This window comes from Pyrus communis, chromosome 9, assembly GCF_963583255.1.
Source record: "Pyrus communis chromosome 9, drPyrComm1.1, whole genome shotgun sequence".
Taxonomy (NCBI): Eukaryota; Viridiplantae; Streptophyta; class Magnoliopsida; order Rosales; family Rosaceae; genus Pyrus; species Pyrus communis.
In genome coordinates this window covers 1,749,817-1,772,511 of record NC_084811.1, presented here as the reverse complement: position 1 = coordinate 1,772,511, position 22,695 = coordinate 1,749,817, and the positions used below count along the sequence as shown (strand labels likewise).

The 22,695-nt window shown below is 39.0% G+C and overlaps 4 protein-coding genes across 4 annotated transcripts; 1 reads left to right on the top strand and 3 right to left on the bottom strand.

The window, feature by feature from the left end:
• Positions 1-1,124: 1,124 nt before the first annotated feature.
• LOC137745249 (serine/threonine-protein kinase EDR1-like) lies at positions 1,125-8,250 on the bottom strand. The gene is made up of 13 exons (XM_068485167.1): positions 7,463-8,250; positions 6,343-6,765; positions 5,727-5,830; positions 4,232-5,301; positions 4,064-4,104; positions 3,246-3,314; positions 2,775-2,875; positions 2,583-2,661; positions 2,345-2,443; positions 2,161-2,229; positions 1,975-2,024; positions 1,686-1,862; positions 1,125-1,584 (listed from the first exon to the last, which is right to left on the bottom strand). Exons 1-13 carry the CDS (start codon positions 7,898-7,900, stop codon positions 1,425-1,427), a joined length of 2,880 nt encoding a protein of 959 aa, XP_068341268.1. The 5' UTR covers positions 7,901-8,250; the 3' UTR covers positions 1,125-1,424.
• A 1,859-nt stretch (positions 8,251-10,109) lies between these two features.
• LOC137744644 (aldehyde oxidase GLOX) lies at positions 10,110-11,865 on the bottom strand. Its single transcript, XM_068484415.1, has one exon. The coding sequence runs from the start codon at positions 11,778-11,780 to the stop codon at positions 10,110-10,112; it is 1,671 nt and encodes a 556-aa protein (XP_068340516.1). The 5' UTR covers positions 11,781-11,865.
• Positions 11,866-15,541: 3,676 nt separating this feature from the next.
• LOC137745612 (uncharacterized) lies at positions 15,542-17,902 on the bottom strand. The gene is made up of 4 exons (XM_068485590.1): positions 17,620-17,902; positions 17,212-17,300; positions 16,705-16,818; positions 15,542-15,982 (listed from the first exon to the last, which is right to left on the bottom strand). The coding sequence occupies exons 1-4, from the start codon at positions 17,801-17,803 to the stop codon at positions 15,776-15,778; spliced, it is 594 nt and encodes a 197-aa protein (XP_068341691.1). The 5' UTR covers positions 17,804-17,902; the 3' UTR covers positions 15,542-15,775.
• A 2,180-nt stretch (positions 17,903-20,082) lies between these two features.
• On the top strand, positions 20,083-22,050 carry LOC137745613 (late embryogenesis abundant protein 47-like). The gene is made up of 3 exons (XM_068485591.1): positions 20,083-20,488; positions 21,235-21,531; positions 21,608-22,050. The coding sequence occupies exons 1-3, from the start codon at positions 20,153-20,155 to the stop codon at positions 21,782-21,784; spliced, it is 810 nt and encodes a 269-aa protein (XP_068341692.1). The 5' UTR covers positions 20,083-20,152; the 3' UTR covers positions 21,785-22,050.
• The last annotated feature ends 645 nt before the right edge of the window (positions 22,051-22,695 follow it).

The following is a 22,695-nucleotide window of genomic DNA, read 5'->3' as shown; positions in this document are numbered from 1 at the left end:
TGTATGTGTTTCTCTTTTGTCCTAATAATTTAGATTAGTTTAACATAAAACATCCCTTATATCAAACAAGAAAAAGAATTATCATCTCAAGCGTAATTTTAAAATTTAAAGTAATTCTGTCTTGGTCAAAGTAATGAATGGATGATTAATTATTTTTCAATGTCCCTTTATCACAAGATATTTTAATTTTGATTTGCAATCTCTCTTAACTTTGGATTTCACTAGCTAATGCTGTTTAATTAAGATAAGATAATAAGTTATTATTTTATTAAGACAGTAAGACTTTGTAGCAAAAATGATCTTAAACAAGACTATCTCCGGCCATTCAGGCTATCCGATGCCGATGATCTCGTGTCATACACCGACGATGATCTCAAGTGACGCGATGCCTCCGATGGAAGACGTTGACAACCAAAGACAAAGCCTTGACTTTCATCAAGGATGTTTTCATGCATGTTTTACAAACCTTGAAAAATAATTTGTATGCATGTTGTGCGAAATGTAAGCTAGCGACTAGTTGTGTCGTATGTTAATCACGCACTTTTGTGTTATAAAATTAATTGATACGACAATAAAGAAAAGTCATAAGTTACACCAGTGCTTACTGGCTTGAGAAGATAACATCGGTATGGCATCCCAACTGCATGGAAGTGCCTCTCTCCCAAGTGGTTGGGTCATTGAAGCTAGACCTAGAACAAAATGATAAACCCAATCTAAATCCGTACTAGGTCTTCCATAGTAGAGCGGAAAAAGTGAGTGATATCAATACATTAAACTTATATATGAATCAACCGTCTACAATGGGCCGGAAAATTTGAGTGAAATACCAATTTATTGAACTCATGAGTTCAATATATCAAACTCATGAGTGGAGGTACCAATGTATTGAACTCACACGTAGTAGTAATGTTATAGAACTCAAACTCAAGATCTCTGATTCTAATATCTAGATATCACGCTTACATGAACCACTGTGAAAGGCTAGGACTAAGCAACTTTCTTCGGGCAAATTCTCGAGTATAACCGGATCCGTCTCTTCATATGTATTGTATGGCAAATTCTTATGTATTCACGTGACGAGAGAGAGAGAGAGAGAGAAATAAGTTAGATGGAGATAAAAAAGAGAGATTAGAAAACAACTTTCGTTTTAATTTAAATTCTTGGCAACCACAATTTTCTGCTTTTTCTTAGAGGAGCTGCGGAGGTATGAACACACAAATTACACATCCAGTTTTTCTTTTTCTTTGAGGACTAACTACTATGAACACTGTACAAAAAGGACCCCCTACTGCAATGCAATACTTACTGTTGTACAATTTCTTCTTCCTACATTCTCACTCTTTTCTTTTCAATTTATCGTTTGAGAGTTCGCAACTTCGTATCCTAATCTATCTCGAAAATAAAGAAGTGAAACGTCTCTGTATTCACAGTTGAGAGAATGAGGCGTTTAAAGGCGTAGAATTTACTGAGATTTCTTGCCGCAGATGTGAGCTCGGGTCGTCCAGATTCGACGGAATGACAAGTCGCTGCAAGGGCTTGAGGGCTACCGTGAGCTGTGAGAACGAGGGGCGCAAGTTCGGATCGCTAATCAGACAAAAAGGAACCATCAGTTAAACCGAATTCAACAAGTAAAATAATGATATTCAATGAAATATGCAAGGCATTCAAAATTTTGTGCAACTTACGTCTGCCAACATTCCCAAATTATCCTTGCAACAAGGGGATCAAGTTCCTTGGGGATCTCAAGGCGACGGTTCTGGAAACCCACAGCACCGACGACTTGCATTGGGTTCATCCCACTCCACGGCAGTTTTAGAGTTGCAAGCTCCCACAAAATGACTCCAAAGCTATATACGTCACACCTATGTATTTAACAAAAGATGCACATTATTTTCTTTTTCGATAATCAAGATATATATAAACCAAAGCTGTAAGAAAAGAACCAGAAATATGTTAGCAAGAATTACTACTCACTTTTCATTTGAGTTTTCATTGCGGAGAACTTCAGGTGCCATCCACTCAGGCTAGCACATCGATGAAATAGGACAAATAAGAAAAAGAGTGTCAAAATTAGATTTAAGAATTGCTGTCATACTTTATCTCATTGCCTCCAGAAACTAAGTTCAAAACAAAATATCAACAATAATACAAGATTCTCACCGTTCCAGCAGTTGATTTGGACGACAAGAAAGTGTTGTGTTTCAAGCGTGACAAACCAAAATCGCACACCTGCACAATTGAAGTCTAGTTTAGTAAAAATTATACCATAACTAACTAATTAACTGGCAATAGAATCTCATTATCTACAAGAAACAAGAGAACCAACAGTTAAAAGACGTGATACCTTCACATTCCAGTTCTTATCAACCAGCAGATTCGGAGACTTCAAATCCCGGTGAACAATAGTCGGTGTACTAGCATGCAAGCAATTCATACCCCTTGCCTGCAAAATACACAGAGATCTGAGAAACTGGATATGGATGTATCATGTTCAAAAGAAAGACAGGTAAGACTATATCATACAGTATCATGTTCAAAAAGAAAGTGGATATGGATGTATCATGTTCAAAAGAAAGTCATACCACATCCAGAGCCATCTTTATTCTACGTTTCTCGTCAATTTGACAATGAGGACGATGAATAATCCGATATAGACTTCCCCTGGGAAAATAAAGCACAAGTGGACCAGTTACAGCGCAAAGATGACAAATATAATGAACATCAAATATTAACATCAAATATCCTTTGATATTGACCAAGGTGCAGAATTATACCTCGGAAGAAACTCAGAAATGATAGAGAGGTTTGGAGGACGTGTAACAGCCCCCATGAAAAGCACAACGTTTGGATGACGCAATCTACGCATTATTCGTACCTTACAAACAAATATCAAAGAAACAGTTCAGTGGTTTTGGAAATGCGATTTTAACAGACACACAGCCAGGCATGTGAATAGTGATCCATCACTATGTACATGTGACTGTCAAACTTGGAGAAGTACAAAGGCTTGGCACATCATATGTCTACTATTTTAGTATGGAGTTCAGGTTGAAACGTTCTATCATTGTCAACAATATGTATTTAAAAGCAGCAGCTGAGAGGTTACAAGTCTATTTTCCTTATTAAAAAAAAAAAAAACAAAATAATTATTGAGGTTGCAACTCTATTTATTTTTCTTCCATTCCTCCAAGTCTTGGAAGCTAAAAAGTGCAGCATTGTATGCATATAAGAGACGAGAAGTTTACTTCTCTTTTGAACTCAGCCAAAGCAGCACCCGAGAAATCCTGGTCTAAGAACTTCTTCACAGCAACTTCCTGTAACTCAACAACAGTTCGCCAGCCAAAATTTAGGTCACCAGTTGATTTTAATTCCCGTTGAATTAAATAAAAAACAGTTTGAAGCCTCTGGCAATGAACTAAGATGCATAGTCCCAAGCAATGGTGACAAAATAAAAATCCACCATGAAGTAATGAATAATAAAGAAACAATTAACACAAACTACAAATCTTAGCTAACTTTAAAGAAGACCAAAAATAAAGTCTTGAACATATGGATTTAATCATGTACCCCAACCATACACTTCCTAAACCTGCTTTCCAGTAAACAGAAAAGCAGTTGTGGCTCATTACCACCCCGTGTTCTGGTCACACTGAAAAATCTCTCATAGTTGTACATCATTTGACAATGATAATTGATAAGCATAAAAACTATGTGATTTCATCAATGCTTCAAAAGCCACCATACATTTTATGGTACTAATTTATATATGTGATTTTGTCAGTGACTGGGGCATAATCACTATAAACAATTTAGCAATGCGAGTCACCGAGGCGAATCAGAAAAAAAAGTTAAAAGAAAAGAAACTGGAAAATTGAAATGCACCAGGAGAATAATACAAGGGAAAAAACATATCACTTCAACATCAACGGGTCTGAGATAGGAAAGAATGAGAATACTTGGCAAAGGGATCCTTGGAAACAGGTAAATATAAAAAACCAAATAAAATATAACAATAGTTGCCATACGACGTATGGAAAAGTATACAGTGTTCATATAAACTCACCGTGCCATGCCAATCAGCATGGTATACCTCACCATATGAACCTAATCAAGAACGAGAAGAAGAATTAGACAGCTCCCCAAGAAAAATAAGTTTTTTGCTTCGCAAAGAATGAGCACTGAAAATTTTCCAGACAATATAAGACAACTTTGACAAGGTATGGAACATTACCTAGTCCAATCCTTTCTCCAATAACCAGGTCTTCCCACGGAATTTCACATTCACCTACGTCAACATCCTCAAATGATGAGCTAGTGCTAGAATGATATTCAACCCTGCTTGAAATGGAATCAAATGATGAGTTACAACTTTCTGGATCCTTCAGTTTCAAATTGGATTCCATAAATCTGTCATGTGTGAACTTTCTAGGATCATTGAAACCAGTTTCATTGTTCTGTAAATAGTTCGGAGCCCTGGGTTGTTCGCCTTTAAAATTTTTGGCATCACCATCTCTGTCAAACATATTTGAATGAGCAGTTGAATTGAAACCACCAGGTTTGACCTGTTCAGATACGGTAGAGCTGGTCGAAGCTGAAGATGACGGATTGTAACCATTAGGCTCACGATTAATTTTTGGGAGGATACCATCATACTCCTTTCTTTTAGGGACTTCATTGAAAGCATATTTATTTTTCCACATCAAAGATGCAGGAGGTCGACCAGAAGCAAGATTATTATTTTGTCTCTGAAGCTCTTCAACTTTATTCTCCGCAGGTTTGTTATACATAGAAGCTTTCCCAGGTCCTTTTATTTGGAATGGGTTAAGATCAGCAAAAAGGTTCTTTGGGTCCTCAGAGTTGTTTTGAGTACATGGAACTATATTTACATTCATCCTCACACCACCATCAATTGCATGAGCCCCACGATTCCCTCTGTTGTACCGTGATTTTTTGGAGGCTGATGAGGAAAGCTGATCTAACTGAGTTGCTTTATTCAGTATTCCTGAAGAACCAACTCCACTCTCACTACTTGCACCCGAAAATGTTGGAAATGATTCTCCCTTATCTGAGCTTGGTCTTCTCTCCAGACCTGAACTACTTTCAACTGCCGAGTTTTGGCTGCTTCCCTCTCCATGGAATGGTTTTGGTCCTGGGTAAGCGATATCTGTGTCGATATAAGAATGGAAAGTAGGAAGTTTGTTCAAGTTTGGATTGTATGGCTTAAAGGTAGCATCCTTTGAAATTTGGGTGTCAGTTGGTATGAGTGTTCCAGGATCAGCCATTAGATCCACCAAAAACTCCCTGAAGACAAACTATAAAGTAAATCTATGTAGAAAGGTAAACAGATCAAGTTGGGAAGTAGGAAAAATTCAAAGAAGACTGCTGCTCAACTCTAAGGTCAAAAGAAATTTAATGCTATACTACACCCTAAATGCATGGAAAGATGACAAAATCTCCTATGTTACTGCACATTATGAAGCTATTCCGTGGCTAGAAGTTGTCGTTAATCAGTCAAAATTTATAAGGTTTTAGAGATCCAGTAAAAATTTTAGAATAAAACCGAACTCACAGCAGCTGCTTAAAATTATAGAGACCTTGTAATAAGTTTTTTTAGATTAAATTTTTTTGCATGCACAGCCCAGAATAATATAAGTGAAAACCCAACACATTATACAAAAAGTATCAACATTTAACCACAAAAACCTGCAAAAAGCACAAACCACTACCTGTCATCCTCCAACTTTATTACATTAACAGCACCATCCTCAGCACCAGTGTAATGAACACCCTTAAGCAGTCTGCAGGGCATCTTGATATTGTCAGCTAGTACCTACATCCGAAGAAACAGATAAATATACAAAATGTAGCCTCAACTTCTATTAAAAGAAATTTGTAATGGTAAGATCATTAATTAACACCGATAAAGTCCCTACTTACATTTAAATGCAAAAAATAATTGCTTAATGTCATAAAGCAGAGAAATACAAGCAAAAAACTTGTGTTATGTCAGTAAAACCAAAAAGCTTCCAGTGGTCACTAACAATTTAAATTTAGAAGATCCATTAATAGCACGGCCAATGTATTAAATCCAAAACATAAAAAGCAAGAGAAGTTGGTTACATACATCCGAGGTGAGATGAAAAATCGAATTACAGGGCCTATACTTACATATTTTTTGTAAGGACAAAACAAGCATCACTCTTTTAATATGATTAGTACTGAAAATAACAAAGCCTCCATAATATAGAACACAGCTAGCTATACTAACCCCAGAAAAAATCAAGGAGTACAAAATATTATTGCCTAAAGATTCTAATAACTAATGATAATCTGAAACCGAACCTTGAAAAGCAAAGCACGATGTCGGGAAAGGCCAATGGTTATGGACCCAATAGGCAATACACTTGTTTGCAGAGATGTCCTCAACTCTGTGCTTCTTTCCATCCATCTCGCTAAGACAACATTTGCATCCTTTACAGGCCCACCCATACGTTCACTAACGAGTTCAGCAAGCCTCTGAACCAAAACACCAACGTTGGTGACAGGACAGTCTAAAGCAATGCACTGTGCAATTTGCACCAACTCTTCCAAGACAGGATCAACTGTTCGATTTACTAATGAAACTTCAAATCCAGAACTCCCAAGGTTTGTTTCAAGATTTGTGAGAGAAGGCATTTTTCCTTGAATTGCTGAATCTGTGGAAAGTCCATATACATCATAAAATCCATCAACCACTTTCTCCTCATAGTCTAGCACATTGTACTCCTGGTATAAACAAGAGAATACAATCCGAATCAAGATGAGCAAAAGTAAAAACAATGTCTTCATAGTAGCATATACAAGCAAAACAAAATGAAAAAAGTGGTAAAAATACTACATCTTTCCCTTATCAACGGAATCTACTACCACTAATGGAGGATTTTTCTATTTGACACTGAACAAGTAAGAACTTAAAAATTTATAATGATGCTCTCAAAAGGCTGTCATTAATACTCTCTCAGTAAACAATCGTTTCTAACCCAGGACACAAGACTAGGCCAAGAAAAAATTTAGCTCAGCTACATTTCTGCCACGCCTTCAACTACTCTAACGCCAACTTGTATCCAAATTTTAGCAGTGAGATGACATGCCAAAGTAGTAAACTTATTAAAAGATAATTCACGAGTCATTTCGAAAACTAGTAAAAACTCCAGAACATTACAGGCCATATGCTCATACAGCTGAATTCACTACTACACTATTAGCAGGATTCTGATAGTGCAAAAGACCAGATCTTTCTCTTACTTAAAAATGAATTGAGCAAATTCCAAACAGTCAACCTTACTATGACAACAGTCAAACTTAATTAACAGTAAAATTTGCTTTGCTAATCCCAAATCAAACGCAAATTTAACATAATTAACAATCAATTCATGATGATACACTACAATAAATTCGAACATAAAAACTTCACCAAACTCACCCAATACTGCCGCGACAAGGTCTCAGCCGCCGGCTCCACCTTATCTCTCGAAGAATCGATCGGATTGCCGCCCAAGCTCAGCAGCGTCGCCGCGCGGATCTGATCCTTCTCCGGATCATCCCTAAAGTCCGAATTCGAAGCGCTGATCGCCAGGGCGAGCTGGACCTGATACTCCTCTTCCGACATCATATAGTCCGGCCGATTCACAGTCGTCGTCTCCACAGTGCCACCTCCCCCAGCTGCCACGGTTCCCGCAGGAGTCGGCGAAGGACTCGCCGGAGCATTTCCGGACGTCTGACCTGACGCCGCCCGGTGATCGGAGGCGCACGACGGCGAGGCTATGGCGGAGGAGGAGGAGGAGACCGCCGCTGCGGCCTCGTTCGATCGGGTCGGGTCGTGGTTGCTCCCTATGTGAAGCTTCTTGAAAATGTGCTTCATCGCTTTATCCCTCCTTCTCTCTCTTTTTTCTTTCTCTGCTTTCTCCGCCAGCTTGAAGTCTTCTCGGTGTTTCTCTCACTTTCTTTCTCGCTCGATTTTTTCCGTTTGGTTTTTTGGTGGTCAGTGGAAGGGGCGCGTTCTCGGAGGGAAAACTGACGGGCGCTGTGGTTGTTATACATTAGCCGGTAAATTAACGGGCGCTGTCTTTGTGGAAATTACGGGATTGACCCGCGGGGATTTGTAAACTATCCTGTGTGAGTGGGCCACCGTGACGAAATTATGACCCAGAGAGAAAGAGAGGTGCTTTAGATTTTATCCAGGGGGGATTTTGTTGACAGTTAACGCGGTTTTCTAGAAAGACGGAAGTGCCCTTTATTTGGTTTCTTTTTTTTGGAAGTTTTAACGAAAATGTCACAGTACTATTCACTTTAATGAAAAATCATATTTTTACACTAAAAAATCAATTTTAGTACTATTCATTTACCCTTTATTTTGTCATTATTATTAAAACTTAAAGTTTTCAAGCCCTTTTCATTAGTTTCCCTTTCTTTTTTTGTGAATTTTTTTTGGTAAAATAAAGTTTAGGAGGAAGGGAGGCTACTTCATTCCATTGGCCGAATAATATCATAAGTCTCTTAGTCTATTTTTTGGTTTTTACATATTGTCCATCAAAAAGATTGTCTGACGAAGATAATGATTCTTACCAACTCAATACCATCAGACCATTTTCAATGTTAAGCTCTAATTTTTGTATTAAGTGAATATGACATATAGTTTTTGCACAACTCAAGTAGTTGGACACTTGTGTTAGGGCTGGGTTTGGTTTCATTCGGTTCAGTTTTTGCCCAAAATAGAAAATCGAACCAAAGTTACCATTCAATCTGGTTTGGTTGTTTTCCAGTTCGGTTTCAGTTTGATTCGTTTTTTTATTTATTTTAAATAATACAAATAATGCTGAATACAATGAAAGTTGAAGAAACTTGAAGAAAAACAAATCTTTAGCTAAAAATATAACACTTCAAATCCATTCAAATCTAACAGAATTTTTAAAATCAAAAAGACCAAATTCCAAATCAATAAAATTGCAAACCCAAGTCACTCATAAGTCATGTCTATCAAAATTAAGCCATATCAAAGAATAAAATCGACAAGATACAATTTGCACCACACTTAGTCGAATCTTTCATATCAAAGCTCAGTGATCGAGGAGAACAAGTTCATCGTAATAGTTGCGGTGAAAGGTGGCTAGATTTGGTGCATGTCAACAATGGTGAGTGAGAACCACCTTGTTGTCGACGATGGCGAAAGTCATGGCGACTTCGACTAATGTATGAGTTCGACATTGGGATAAAGAAAGATGTAGCAGGGGAGAAAAAAAAAAAAAGAAAGGGAAAGAAATAGGTGAGAGGGAGATGAGAGAACAAAAGAAGAAAAAAGCAAGAGAGAAATGGGAGAGAGGAAGGTGGCGGCATGAGAGGAAAAAAAAACAAGAAAAAAATGGAGAGAAGGAACACGGTTGGGGAGAAGAAAAGAAGAAATAATTAGTATGCTAGGGTTTCTAACTTTCTAATAGGAGGTCTAACTTTCTATTCGGCCCTAAAGGGTTTGAAGTTTGGGCTTGGAACTAGTTTGGAAATAAATACCCATTATATATAATAATTAAAATTTTATATAAATTTAATATATATTTATTCGGTTCGGTTCGGTTTTTGAACCTCAAAAACCGAAACTGAACCAAACCATTTTGGTTTAGATCGTTTTGTACTTTTGGTTTGGTTTTTTCGGTTGCGGTTCGGTTTTTGGTCCCCTTTTTTTTCGGTTGTCAATTTTTTCAACCCACCCCTAAGTTGTGTGAATATGACTTTTAATTTTTTCGGCTGAAAGAGTAGACTGTTTTAGCGAAGCCACCAGCTAGTCTATTTTTTTAAAAGAAAAATAGTTGGACTTTTTTCAAGTTAGATGGTTATGATGGATAAAACCCATACTTCTTTCATTATTTGTAACATAGGAATTAGAAACTGTTATTAGCACTTCAAAAATCTCATTCAACACTCCTCATAAGTGTGTATTTTTCTTTATAATTATAGAAAATACCAAATGAGATTTTTGGAGTGCTACTAACCATTTCCATAAAATATTGCATACAATTTTATTCAAAACTTTATTACTTCATTTACCATTATATCCTTTCGCATTGTCAGTGGCTGACTCACTGCACCCTCACCCATGCAGCGGAGCTAGGAATATCGGCGTGCACCACAAACAGCAGATAATAACCCGGTGGCGCAATCTCCGCCGTCGACGGCCCCACCAAGCTCACCCTATACGTACCCGCCGCCATGTGCGTCACTCCGATCAGCTTCAATATCACCATCCTCTGATTCATCGCAAATGAGTGCGTCGTAAACGACGGAGCAACCAATCTCGCCGACAAAACCCTCACCGACAGAGACTCCGGCACCAATATCTCGACAGAAATCAACTGCCGGTACCCGAAAACCACGTCTATCGCAGCTATCCTCGGCCGAACCGGGTCGTACTCCTCCGACAAATACGGCGGTGAAAACGCCTCCAGGCTCAGATCAGTCGGGTACTCGACGCCGGTGAAGTTGTAGTAAGCGTGCGGATTGCTTCCGCCGACCAAAATCCGGCCGTCAGGTACCAGGACAGCCGTGGAATGGTACAGTCTCGCTCTCGGCGAACCGATCATGACCGAAAACCTGTGGTTCAGAACCTCTGACGGCCTGTAAATGACAGGTGTGGTAACCGGATCGCGCCCGTTTTCCCAACCGGCAGCTCCCTGTGCGGCACCGTTTATGATGACGACGTCTCCGGTCGGCAGAAGAAGCATATCAGCCATGACTCGAGGAACCGGCATAAGCTCCACGACCCACCTCGGGTTCGGGTCGTACACGTTGAGCCGCCCGCAGGTGCCAAGCGCGTTGATGAACTCTCCGTGCAACGCGAGCACGTACGAGTTCCGCGGCGCACCGCCGCAGACCATTATCTCGACTTCTATGCTTCCGTTGCTGGGTGTGTTTTCGTCTAGTGGAAGCAGAACTGACGAGCCCGTGCTCGGATAGTTACGTGGGTCCCCGCCGGGGATGTTGGGGAGCTCTCGGACGACTGCGTTTTGGCTGTAATCGAAGATTATAGATTTTGTGTTGGCGAAAATAAATAAATTTCCGTCCGGTAACAAGTGGAGAAATGGGTACAAATTGTTTTCGTCTTGGTCCGTCGTTTGTCTCAAAAATTCGAGCCAGATTGTGCGGGGCCCACCTTGGTTTTGGGAACTCCGAGGATAAAATTCGTAATTAAATTGCTGGCGACCGCCGACAATGATTACACGGCCGTCCGGTAGTATTTGATTAGTAGCGTACCACCTACGTTGTATTAAATAGTTCGGCAGCTCGAGCCAATCACAATTGTCGTTGTTGCATGGAGAGAACGTGCGGACGACGCGGTCGCCGTCGTTGTATCCGCCGGTCTGGACGAGAGTTCCGTCGGGGAGGACGGAACCGGAGGAGCACCATGTATCGGTGTGGACGGTGAGGGGGCGAAATGTGTTTGAGCCGAGGTCATAGAGGATGGAGTGAGCCGTGCAGTCTACTTTGAGGACGGTGTCGTTGGGGTCGCGGCGGCATTGGCCGCGGGGGAGGGAGATGTTGGAAGGGCCGTAATCGGTGCGGTCGAACATGATGACTTTGTTGGTACGTAGGAGTTGCATGTGCATGGCGGAGATGCCGACGGAGGAGTGGAGAAGGCGCCATTGGCCTTGGTTGCCGGAGGAGGGAGGGGGATCAGTCAATTGGGATGAAGTTATTGGAAGATTGTAGATTATTTGTGAGGTTAAAATTAGGAAGAAAATGAGAATGTTCATATTGTAGGGGTAGTTCAAAAGATACAGAGGAAGATTTGGAGGGCTTTAGTTGGGAACAACTCGTGTGTGTGTGTGTGTGTGTGTATGTGTGTGTGTGTGTGTATGTGTGTGTGTGTGTATATATATATAGATTTTAGGGCTTCAAGAAGATTGTTTTTCGATTTTAACCTGAACGATTTTCAAAATCTAATATAAGTCGTTATTTTTAAAACTTATCACATTTAAGTAATTATACTACAATTATTATTTATAAACTTACCATTCGAAATTCTTCACCCATCCATAATTAATGTTTTTTTTTGTGCTCCAATCAAATTAATAGATAAAAATTGATTCAAAATTTAAATTCTTATCAATAAAAAAATTCAACAGCAAAACAAAAACAATTCATACATAACTTTCGGTGCCTTATTTTATTCATAGGTACGAAAGTATCGGTACATAAGTTTTGGTACGAATGTATCAATGCATAACTTTAGGTACCTTATTTTACTCATAGGTGTAGACGTATCGGTTCGTAAGTTTCGATACGAATGTATCTTTACAAATGTGTCGGTACAAATGTATTAGTACGCAACTGTAGCATCTCAACATACATATGTACATAATATGCATATTCATATATATGGAGAAATTCATGCACAATGAAAAAAATAATTATATATAACATCTAATCTAACAAAATTTATTATTTTACAAAATAATAATAATAATAATATGTGTGACATCCCACATCGTCCAGATGAGTGATCCTTAAATGTATACTCTCATCCCTACCTAGCACGAGACCTTTTGAGAGCTCACTGGCTTCGAGTTTCGTATGAACTCCGAAGTTAAGCGAGAAGGGGGCTAGAGCAATCCCATGATGGGTGACCCACTAGGAAGTTGCTCGTGAGTTCCCAAAAACAAAACCGTGAGGGAATGGTAAGCCCAAAGCGAACAATATCGTGCTACGGTGGTGGAGCGGGGCCTGGGAAGTGATCCGTCCCGGGCCACATCACCCAGGGGAGTGATCCTTAAATGTATATTCTTATCCCTACCTAGCACGAGGCCTTTTGGGAGCTCACTGGCTTCGTGTTCCGTTGGAACTTCGAAGTTAAGCGAGTAGCGCGCGAGAGCATTCCCATGATGGGTGACCCACTGGGAAGTTCTCGTGTGAGTTCCCAGAAACAAAACCGTGAGGGCGTGGTTGGGGCCCAAAGCGGACAATATCGTGCTACGGTAGAGTCGAGCCAGGGAAGTGGTCCCGCCCAGGCCGGGATGTGATAATTTGGTATCAGAGCCTAACCCTGGACGTGTGTATGCCGACGAGGACGTCGGGCCCCTAAGGGGGGTGGATTGTGACATCCCACATCGCCCAGGGGAGTGATCCTTAAATGTATACTATCATCCTTACCTAGCACGAGGCATTTTGGGAGCTCACTGGTTTCGTGTTCCGTTGGAACTCCGAAGTTAAGCGAGTAGCGCGCGAGAGCATTCCCATGATGGGTGACCCACTGGGAAGTTCTCGTGTGAGTTCCCAGAAACAAAACCGTGAGGACGTGGTCGAGGCCCAACGCGGATAATATCATGCTACGGTGGAGTCGGGCCAGGGAAGTGATCCCGCCCGGGCCGGGATGTAACAATATGACTTTTCTTATTATGGAAACTTAATAATAACTATCAATGATAAATAAATTTTTTATTATTTATGGGAATCAAATATAACCTACAGACAAAAAACTCAATAATTATTACAACCTATTTAATATTAAAAAAAAATTACAATTAAATGCCAAGGATTAAAATTAGTTTTTAATCTTAGACAAGTTTTATTCAAAAAGTAATTTTAGACAAGGATTAAAATAGAATTTTCCAATATATATACACATTAAATTCATATTATATTTTTGTTAGATTGAATATTGATTTTAGTCCCTTACTGTGTACTTAATTCAAATTCATATTATATTTTTGTTTTTATATTAATAGATAACTTATTTAATGTTATTACATTAAATTTTAAATTTATTATTAGACACATTTTAATTCATTAATTTTATTTAGCTTTCTCTAACTAGTGTACCTAAACGTCCATATCATAATATATTTTATAAAATTAGTGTACCGAAATGCTCGTACCTAAATATATTGTAGTGAATTAGTGACACAGAATAAAATATGTAAAAACATAAGTGAACCGAAAATTCCGTACCTAACTATATGATACTAAACTAGTGTACCAAAATGTCAGTACCTAAATATATTATACTAAATTAGTGTACCGAAATGTCCGTATCTAAACATATTATACTAACCAAATGTACCAAAATGTTCATACCTAAATATATTGTAATGAATTAGTGGCAAATAAGAAAATATGCAAGAACATAAGTGTACCGAAAAATCTCTACGAAAATATTTTCTTATATAAGATGCTTACCATAATGAGAATTAAAATTTATAATATTTTCATAAAATTTAAATTCATAAAATTATAAATAAAAAAAGAGACATTGAATACATATGCTGGCATTAAATAAAGTTTAGGGACTAAAATCAATTTTTAATCTTGTATAAAACATTTTTCTAAACTTCATCCTGTTTAGAGATTAAAATCTAGCTTTATAATATATATATATATCTAGAGTTTGGTGGTCGTAGATTGTGGAGGAGGGTGGTGGTTATCTTTGAGAGGGCCGGTGAAGTTTGCGGCTAAAACGGTGGATGCATTCAAAGAGTTGGAAGTGGAGCTCAATAAGTATGATTACCAGCTATAGCATATAGGCACCAACTTTCCAAGCACAAATTCCGCTCTCTCATATTTTCTTTATGATTGGAGAAAAACTTGTGTCCAACAGATTCTATACGGCTTTACAGAGAATCGAATGAGACAACGAGTATAAATAAAAGAAATACAATACAACGGTTCTTCTTTTTGTGTGTTACTGCAGAGTGACGCGGTTTGACTGGCGGACATGAAGACTTAACGTTGCCAAAATCATTGGAATTTGACAATTTGTGCTCACTCTCCTAATTGATGGCTGGTACTTGTTAAATAGCAAATCATGCTTTCGTATAGGCAAAAAGTTAATCAAGACTAGCTAATTTTAAAATAGATTTGGTGGTTGATGATATGATGAGACGTTACATCTGTTTACAGGTGCCTAATCTATCAATAATGTACTTGGAAACTCAACTTCCTATTTTCAAACAAGATGTCAAAAATGACAATCGGACAAAAACAGATATTTATAAGAACAAATCTGGCTCCAACTAATGAGCCCAGCCAAATGCATGATATCAAATTGTCACATAAGTCATTAAATTTGAATTCGATGTTTTGCAATTGATATCTGATTTGGAGATACTCGCTTCTTTATCCAACTAAAACAAAACTTGGACTATATGTGGGTACATTTGATGTACTTGTTGGGACAGAAGTAGCATCGGCGTAAACCTACAAACAGATCGGATTTGGATCGGATGGGCTCAATCCATATACGATTCATTATAATTGGATTCGGGTCATATTCGGGTTAAGAGAACATTGATAATATGTTAATGAACATTATGTCACTTAATATATCATAGATAAGCATATATGTGTTCAAATATATAAACAACTAAAAAAATGTCTCGTCCATTGCCATCCCATCGCATAAACATTGCACCAAAAAACAGACAGAACAATGGTAAGTTAGTCATTTAAGGTTTTGATTTCATTCGCCATGCGCTTACCAAACACAAAATAGAACAACCGTCCCGTTCCATCCTGCACATACCAAACATAGCACGGAATCTTCGTTCCGTCCCATCTGCATACCAAACGGTACCTAAAGAAACTCCAATACAATCATGTAGTTGTGCTACAAGTTCTCAGAAAAAGTAAAGGGGAAAACAGGCGAAATTCGACTAACCAACCAGCTACGGACACGATCAAACAAAATAGATAGAAACTCTACTCGACGGAGCGAAATACAAAATTTTTTAGGACACACAATTTAGGGTTCAACCTAATTCCTTTTACCCCGATTACGTCTTGCTCCAACTACTTCCCATCCATCTTCTGTTTTAGCTACTGGCTTGGGAGTTGGTTTACTGCTCGTCGTGTCTGCTGGATCCAAATTTGGCTGGGACTCTGGTGTGTCCACCATCATGTTTGATGAACCATCAGTTTCCTCGTTGTCATCGTCATCATCATCGTCGTCATCTTCATTCTCCTGAAATGATAAGGAAGCAAACGAAAAGAAATGTAAGCAATATGATTTCAATTTATCATACTCATGACTTTGGAGCATGCATATGACCAAGAAAGGTTCTCCAGCATGAATTGTTCCCATAATTCCAATGTCCAGAAGGATTTCTCTTAAATAGGACAGAGCTACACAAGTTGAATTCCCGAAGAAAATGCATTCGCAAAGCAGTTGAAAGATTTGATTTCTTTACTACAATAGTTGACAACCTAAAAAATCATCAAGTATGTTAATATGAGACGATACATCATAAGATCTTGCTACCTTCATCACACGAATTGCAATATAAAGATAATTACCACCTTTTCCCTCTCCGATTAGAGTTAGCCCTAGACATCTGTTATAAAAAAAAACAAAGTGATAGCACGAGAGGATAATAATCATGGAACGGGAGGCCTCTCATCTCTTATCAGGAGCTGTGATTGTCAACTAATAAGCACAATTTCCAGTATCACTCTTGATACTTAAACGATTAACTGACGTCTAATTCAGATCACGTTACCAACAATTATAAGCCCTCTTCAAATAGACTCATGAAGAACTGACTACTTACAACACATTAGTGGTAATAACTAATAACATGTGCATCATTTATCGAATAACACAGCCTCTTTGTTATGTCTACTCAAAAGAAAATTATCGAATTGAAGCAAATCCGCTAAAAGCTAAGGGCATTGAGTATAACTCACTTGTCTAACATGAGGAACGGCAACTCTTCGATGATTGGCATCTCTCAAACTTTCAACAGAATTGAAATTGCCAGTCAAACAGTCTTCATACATAAACATTAACTTTTCAGCCACCTGTAAATGTCCAGAGAAGAAAAACGGATTACAAACATCATCAAGACAGAAAACCAATACTGAAAAACCGCATCCCCAATATAAAAAAACTAGCCAAATTGCAGCAAAAATATGCAGATATACATAAATGATAGCTATCAAAGGAAAATCGCCAGGCTTCCGCTAAATCAAGTTGACTAGCGCCATGTGATCTGCCCCTGTCCACCCAGGTTCGATTCCCATCCCCATAGTATATAGTTAAATTAAAATTAGGGCAATGTGCTACCCCTCTGCACCTAAGTTCGAATCTCCTCCTCGTAGTATAGTTTAATTATGAGAATTAGATTATCGCTCCAATCAAAAACAAAATCCGAGGAAAATTGAAATGGGTACTTATCAATTGAAGAGCATTACCTCCTCAATGCTGCCATCCTCTATCATTGTATTGAGAGAAATCATAGCTTCATTGAGAATATCTTCCAAATCATCAATGTATAGAATCTCTGAATAGAATCAATCAACACATATACATAAGCACCATCAGAAACAAAAAAAGGTGGATTCTTTTCAAAGCACTTCTGCTCATAAGCACTTCTATTAGAAGCACATCAAATTTTCTAATAAAATTTCAAGGGCTTCTCCCAAAAGCACTTCAAATGGCAAGTGCTTCTTCCAGAAAGCACTTCAAGTGCTTTTTGCACCCAGAAGCACTTTTTTTTTCTGCCAAACATGGTCAAAAGAACTTTGGTGATCTGAAAGCGCTTATTTTAATAGCACTCCCAAACATACCCATAGTTGAGGTGAGTGAGTTGATTTGAATACCTGCAGACTGAGTGAACCAGGAGAAGGCATCGGCCGCGAGTTGCTCCGCTTTTTGGCGCGAGCCACGGCCGCCCCACTCGTTGTCGATGGCCAATTGGAGCGCCGACCACCGGGACAAAACCAACCCTATGCCTTCTCTGAATATCGCCACCGCCTCCGCCGACAGCTTTCTCTCACCTTCCATCTTTCAGGCTATCTCTGCCTCCCTACCAGAGATTATAGAGAGAGAATCTAGAGAGAGAGAGATTGACAACCTAAAGACCGAATTCGTTTGTCAGCTGAAATGCTCAGTTGATTCACTGACTGAATGAATGAATGGGAATGAACGAAGGAGGAAGAAGAAAGATCTGGGCCTGGGCCTCTGATTGGATTTATTATATGATTTTGATATATGGGTCTAATTTGAAGGCCTTGCTTGCTTGAGCCCATGTTTAGTGAGCTCAAAGTGTAATTACAATCGTGGAGGCCCTCAAGAAAACGGATTCCCATTTTTTGGGTGATCTACCACTTATTCGTTATAAGTCATTGCGGAAGTTTCTCGAAAGACGCAAAGATTGGTAAATCCACACACGAAATTCTTGTGAAGCATGTGACACCAAAATTATTGTGGCACCATTCTCACTAAGTGTCGTAAATAAATAATAAATGTGAAAATAATAACACGTTTTTGGTTTTGGATATGATTACAGGTTGAAAGCGTTGTGAAGGAAGAAATTTTTAATTGTGAAGAAAGCAAAATCACTCGTTTTTGTTAAATAATGGGGTAATGGGCTAGAGCAATGACTATTGATTCCCATGAGCAGGCTTCTGGGCAGAGGGTAAGTCTCCAGACGAGCGCAGTGTGCTTCAATCGAAATGTGAAGGGGACTGATCAAGCCTTAGGGATCAACTGATCAAGCTCTTGTTTCAGCCATATTAAGGAGAGAGTGTGGAAAAGGCTTCAGTGCTGGAAGAGCAAACTTCTCAGTGCGGTGGGTACGGAGTAACTTGTCAAAGTGGAAAGATTTTTCATTGTGTTCAGAACATAGAGCGATACACTACTTATTATAATACAATTGGAAGGACACTTAAAAAAGAAAAATTTATCTTCATTTGTATTATGACATGCGGTGTCTCACCTCGTTTTTAGGGCACACAGAAAATTTCTCGTCAAAGTAAAAGCACAATCGTTCCTCTCTACATGATGAGTGAACATTTTTGCGATGACCTCAATCGGATCATGGCTGCCTTTTGGTGGAAAACTTCACTAGCTTTCTTGGAAAAGTTATACTATCCTAAGAGTGAAGGTGAACTTTGGTTTCATAGTCTTTATGTTTTCAATTGGGCTCCTAGCAAAACAAGGAGAGATTTTTCAGTATGACTGGAATACGGAATAGTACGTCACGTGTTATTATACCAATGGTGGAATATGTGTGTTAAAAAGTTAATAACTTAAAAAATACAATTTTCAACAACTTATATAAAAACACGCGGTGTAACACCCATATTCCCGTCACAATGAAAAATTTCTCCAAAACAAGGATGGCAAATTGTTATTCGTGATTCAGCAGGACACTTTGTTGCGGGCGCTTCAGTCAAATACGAACACGTTCCATCTATTTTCCAAGCTGAAACCCTAGCAGCTAGGGAAAGATTGGCTTTGGCTTCGATGAGGGGCTTAAACAACTTTATTTTCGAGAGCAACTCGCGTCAATCGCTGCAACTTTGAATAATATGCTTTGCTATGAAACACGGATATTTTAGTTTAGTCGCGTATTGGTATCCTATTTTTTATCATATACGATACTTGTTGGATATACTTGTTGAATACAAGTATTCAGTTTTTAAGATACCATTACACTTTCAAATGAAAAATTAAGAGAAGAAGATAATAAAAAAAAATAAAGATTTAATTGAATGTTGATGAATACAAAGAGCTTGCGTCTAATGAAATAAGGAATATAACCCTTACACTTGAATGGACTTGAATTTGAATGTTTTTTATTGTCGTATCTATGACATATCAGATTTTAATTTTTTTTAAATTTTAAATATCATTATGTCGTGTCAGCATATGTGTATTTGTATTCATGCTTCATGAATATTTCATATAGATCCAATCTTGTTTGTACAATGTTAATACCATCCACGTAATCAGGTTGCCTTAATGAAATTTTCTCCACCCATGGCCATAGCTGAGAGCCGAAATAAATAGGTCAAGGTACTTACTACCTGGAACGAGTCATCATCTTTTTCGTCCCAATGCCATTTGTCTCCACGTTAACCATGTACCTAAGCACTTGAAACCAACAAAATTCACCTACGAATTCGCCAACTCCTCTCAAACACTATCATGCTGTCCACCCAAAATCCTGCCACATTTCTACGTGTCCAAATGTTGAATCTCTCCCCATGCACGTACGTTAAAAGCCCCCTCCCCCTTCTTCTCCATGCTTTTCTCTACTCTCTAACCTAAATATCAAACATTTCACGAAAAAATTCTTCTTACAATTCCATAAAATATATTAAAAAAACAATACTTTTGATCTGAAAAATGAGCCAAGAACAGCCGCGGAAACCTGAAGATCAGAAGGAGCCGGTGACATATGGGGATGTGTTTCCCGGCGTTCAGGGCGCCCAGCTGGCGGACAAGGTGGTGACGCCCAAGGATGCCGCCATGATCCAGGCGGCAGAAAATGCTGTGTTGGGGCAGACCGTCAAGGGTGGTGCTGCTGCAGTCATCCAGTCCGCCGCTACGCAGAATGAGAAGGCGGCTGTTGTCGGTTCAAGTGACGTGAAAGCGGATGTTGGAGGAGACGGCGGCGGGGTTAGCGTTAAGGAGGCTGATCTTCCGGGACGCCGTATAATAACGGAGTCGATCGGTGGACAGGTTCAGTATATTTCTTGCATAGAGTATATTTATATGCACACAATTGAGTTCTATAGCTAACAACTCAAAGTGCTTATATATAATTTTACATTCAATTTTTTAATTTATTTGATTTTGAAGTGTTCCTTTGTTCGATTCCTTCTTGATTGGTTCTAGGGTTCGGATTCAAATCAAATGCATGTAGATCAGGAAAAGCAAAGGAAAATCCATGAATTGGTCGAGGTATAAAGTTTGACCTTAAAATTAATTAACCATGTACTATTATAAAAAAGAATCATGGAAGTTTGAAAATTTTGAACGAAAATAGAAATGAAAAAACACTAAACAAAAAGTAAATGATTTAGCATGGGCCAAACAGTGTTATATATTCTACAAAAAACTTAAGTACTTCGTATTATGTATAACGGAAGACTTGGAGCTAACGGTGGACTTAGTGCAAAATCAAGCTCAATGACGTTATAGAATTCACATAGCCGACCTCATTTATATTAGAATAAGACTTTGTTGTTATTATTGTTCTTAAAAAACACTAATATACAAGCTAATAAGATAAATTTGGTGAAACAACCTTGTTCAAACATTTGAACTCAAATTAATAAAATTATAACAAATTATTGTCAAATTATTTCTTACGTTGGTGACTCTATTAATTTAATTTTCATTTTGCTTTAGTTGCACCTGCACATTGGAAACGAAAATATATAATACATGCATATGCGTTTGTGTATGTTCTTTGTGAAGGGTAGGTTGTGGGGCAATACAGCCAGCGAGCTCCATTGGCACCACCAAACACTATGCATCCTGTCGGAGGCTCCGCCGTTCAAATCACCATTGGTGAGGCCCTGGAGGCCACGGCTATGACAGCCGGACAGAAGCCAGTTGAGTGGAGTGATGCCGCTGCAATTCAAGCGGCCGAGGTTAGAGCCACTGGCCGCACCAATATAGTACCTGGTGGTGTGGCCGCTGCGGCTCAGTCTGCCGCAACCCTCAATGCTCGGGCTACAAAGGACGAGGAGAAGACCAAACTGGCTGACATTCTTGCGGTTAGCAAATTCAATAATAATTTGATCACTTTGGAAAAGAATATGAGTGACATTTAGTATTATGTATGTATTGCAGAATGCAACTTCAAAGTTACCGGCAGACAAACCGGCAACACGTCGAGATGCTGAGGGAGTGACTGGTGCTGAAATGCGAAACGATCCATACCTGACTACCCATCCGACTGGAGTGGCGGCTTCGGTGGCGGCCGCTGCTAGGCTGAACGAGAATAATAGCAGCCAAATGCCAAAATAGTTTGCATATGTGAGTCTGGAAGCATCAGCAGTACACGTATATCAGTATATGAAGGTACCTTGGGTTGTGTTGTCACTTATAGTAGCCGCCATGGCCATGTTTTTCGGAGTCTGAAATCGTTTGTTATCTTCCAAACAGATGTCCTTTTCCGTTGGGGGGGTATGAATATGGTGAATAAAGGACATTATATTCACTAGTAACAGAGTTTTACTACTTAGTTTTGAAGTTTATTAATATACGAGAGTTTGTATCTGAGCTTAATTGTGCACTCGAGGTCTCGAGTTTGATTTTTCGTTGGCACTATTTGCTTGAAGAATAAAATTGAAAGATGATTGATTGAATTGTAGGAAGAAATTATTTTTTAATCAACAATGCCAGGCTATATTTATATACAATCTCTAATTAAAAGAGACTGTTTTTTAGCTCCTCAATAATTTATTATTTTAAGTTTTTTTTTTAATTTTATCGGTTAATTGATTTTTTTTTTTAGTACAACGATATATTTTACATTGAGAGGAGGAGAAGTTCGGCTAATGTCACATCCCGGCCCGGGGCGGACCACTTCCCGGGCCCACTCCACCACCGTAGCACGATATTGTCCGCTTTGGGCTTACCATTCCCTCACGGTTTTGTTTTTTGGGAACTCACGAGCAACTTCCCAGTGGATCACCCATCATGGGATTGCTCTAGCCCCCTTCTCGCTTAACTTCGGAGTTCCTACGGAACCCGAAGCCAGTGAGCTCCCAAAAGGCCTCGTGCTAGGTAGGGATGAGAATATACATTTAAGAATCACTCCCCTGGGCGATGTGGGATGTCACAATCCACCCCCCTTAGGGGCCCGACGTCCTCGTCGGCACATTTCCGGCCAGGGATTGGCTCTGATACTAAACTGTCACATCCCGGCCCGGGGC

Bases quoted from the DNA above. Each gene is read 5' to 3' on its own strand.
- LOC137745249 (XM_068485167.1), bottom strand. From the start codon at position 7,900: ATGAAGCACATTTTCAAGAAGCTTCACATAGGGAGCAACCACGACCCG. The intron at 2,230-2,344 runs GTATCACGTCTT...TCAATTGTGCAG, and splicing joins ATAAGAACTGGAATGTGAAG to GTGTGCGATTTTGGTTTGTC. The intron at 2,025-2,160 runs GTGAGAATCTTG...TCGATGTGCTAG, and splicing joins CCAAATCAACTGCTGGAACG to CCTGAGTGGATGGCACCTGA.
- LOC137745613 (XM_068485591.1), top strand. From the start codon at position 20,153: ATGAGCCAAGAACAGCCGCGGAAACCTGAAGATCAGAAGGAGCCGGTG. The intron at 20,489-21,234 runs GTTCAGTATATT...TGTGAAGGGTAG, and splicing joins CGGAGTCGATCGGTGGACAG to GTTGTGGGGCAATACAGCCA. The intron at 21,532-21,607 runs GTTAGCAAATTC...TATGTATTGCAG, and splicing joins AACTGGCTGACATTCTTGCG to AATGCAACTTCAAAGTTACC.
- LOC137744644 (XM_068484415.1), bottom strand. From the start codon at position 11,780: ATGAACATTCTCATTTTCTTCCTAATTTTAACCTCACAAATAATCTAC.
- LOC137745612 (XM_068485590.1), bottom strand. From the start codon at position 17,803: ATGGAAGGTGAGAGAAAGCTGTCGGCGGAGGCGGTGGCGATATTCAGA. The intron at 17,301-17,619 runs GTATTCAAATCA...GATTCTATTCAG, and splicing joins CTGGTTCACTCAGTCTGCAG to AGATTCTATACATTGATGAT. The intron at 15,983-16,704 runs GTGAGTTATACT...TTATCATTTCAG, and splicing joins CCGTTCCTCATGTTAGACAA to GAGAATGAAGATGACGACGA.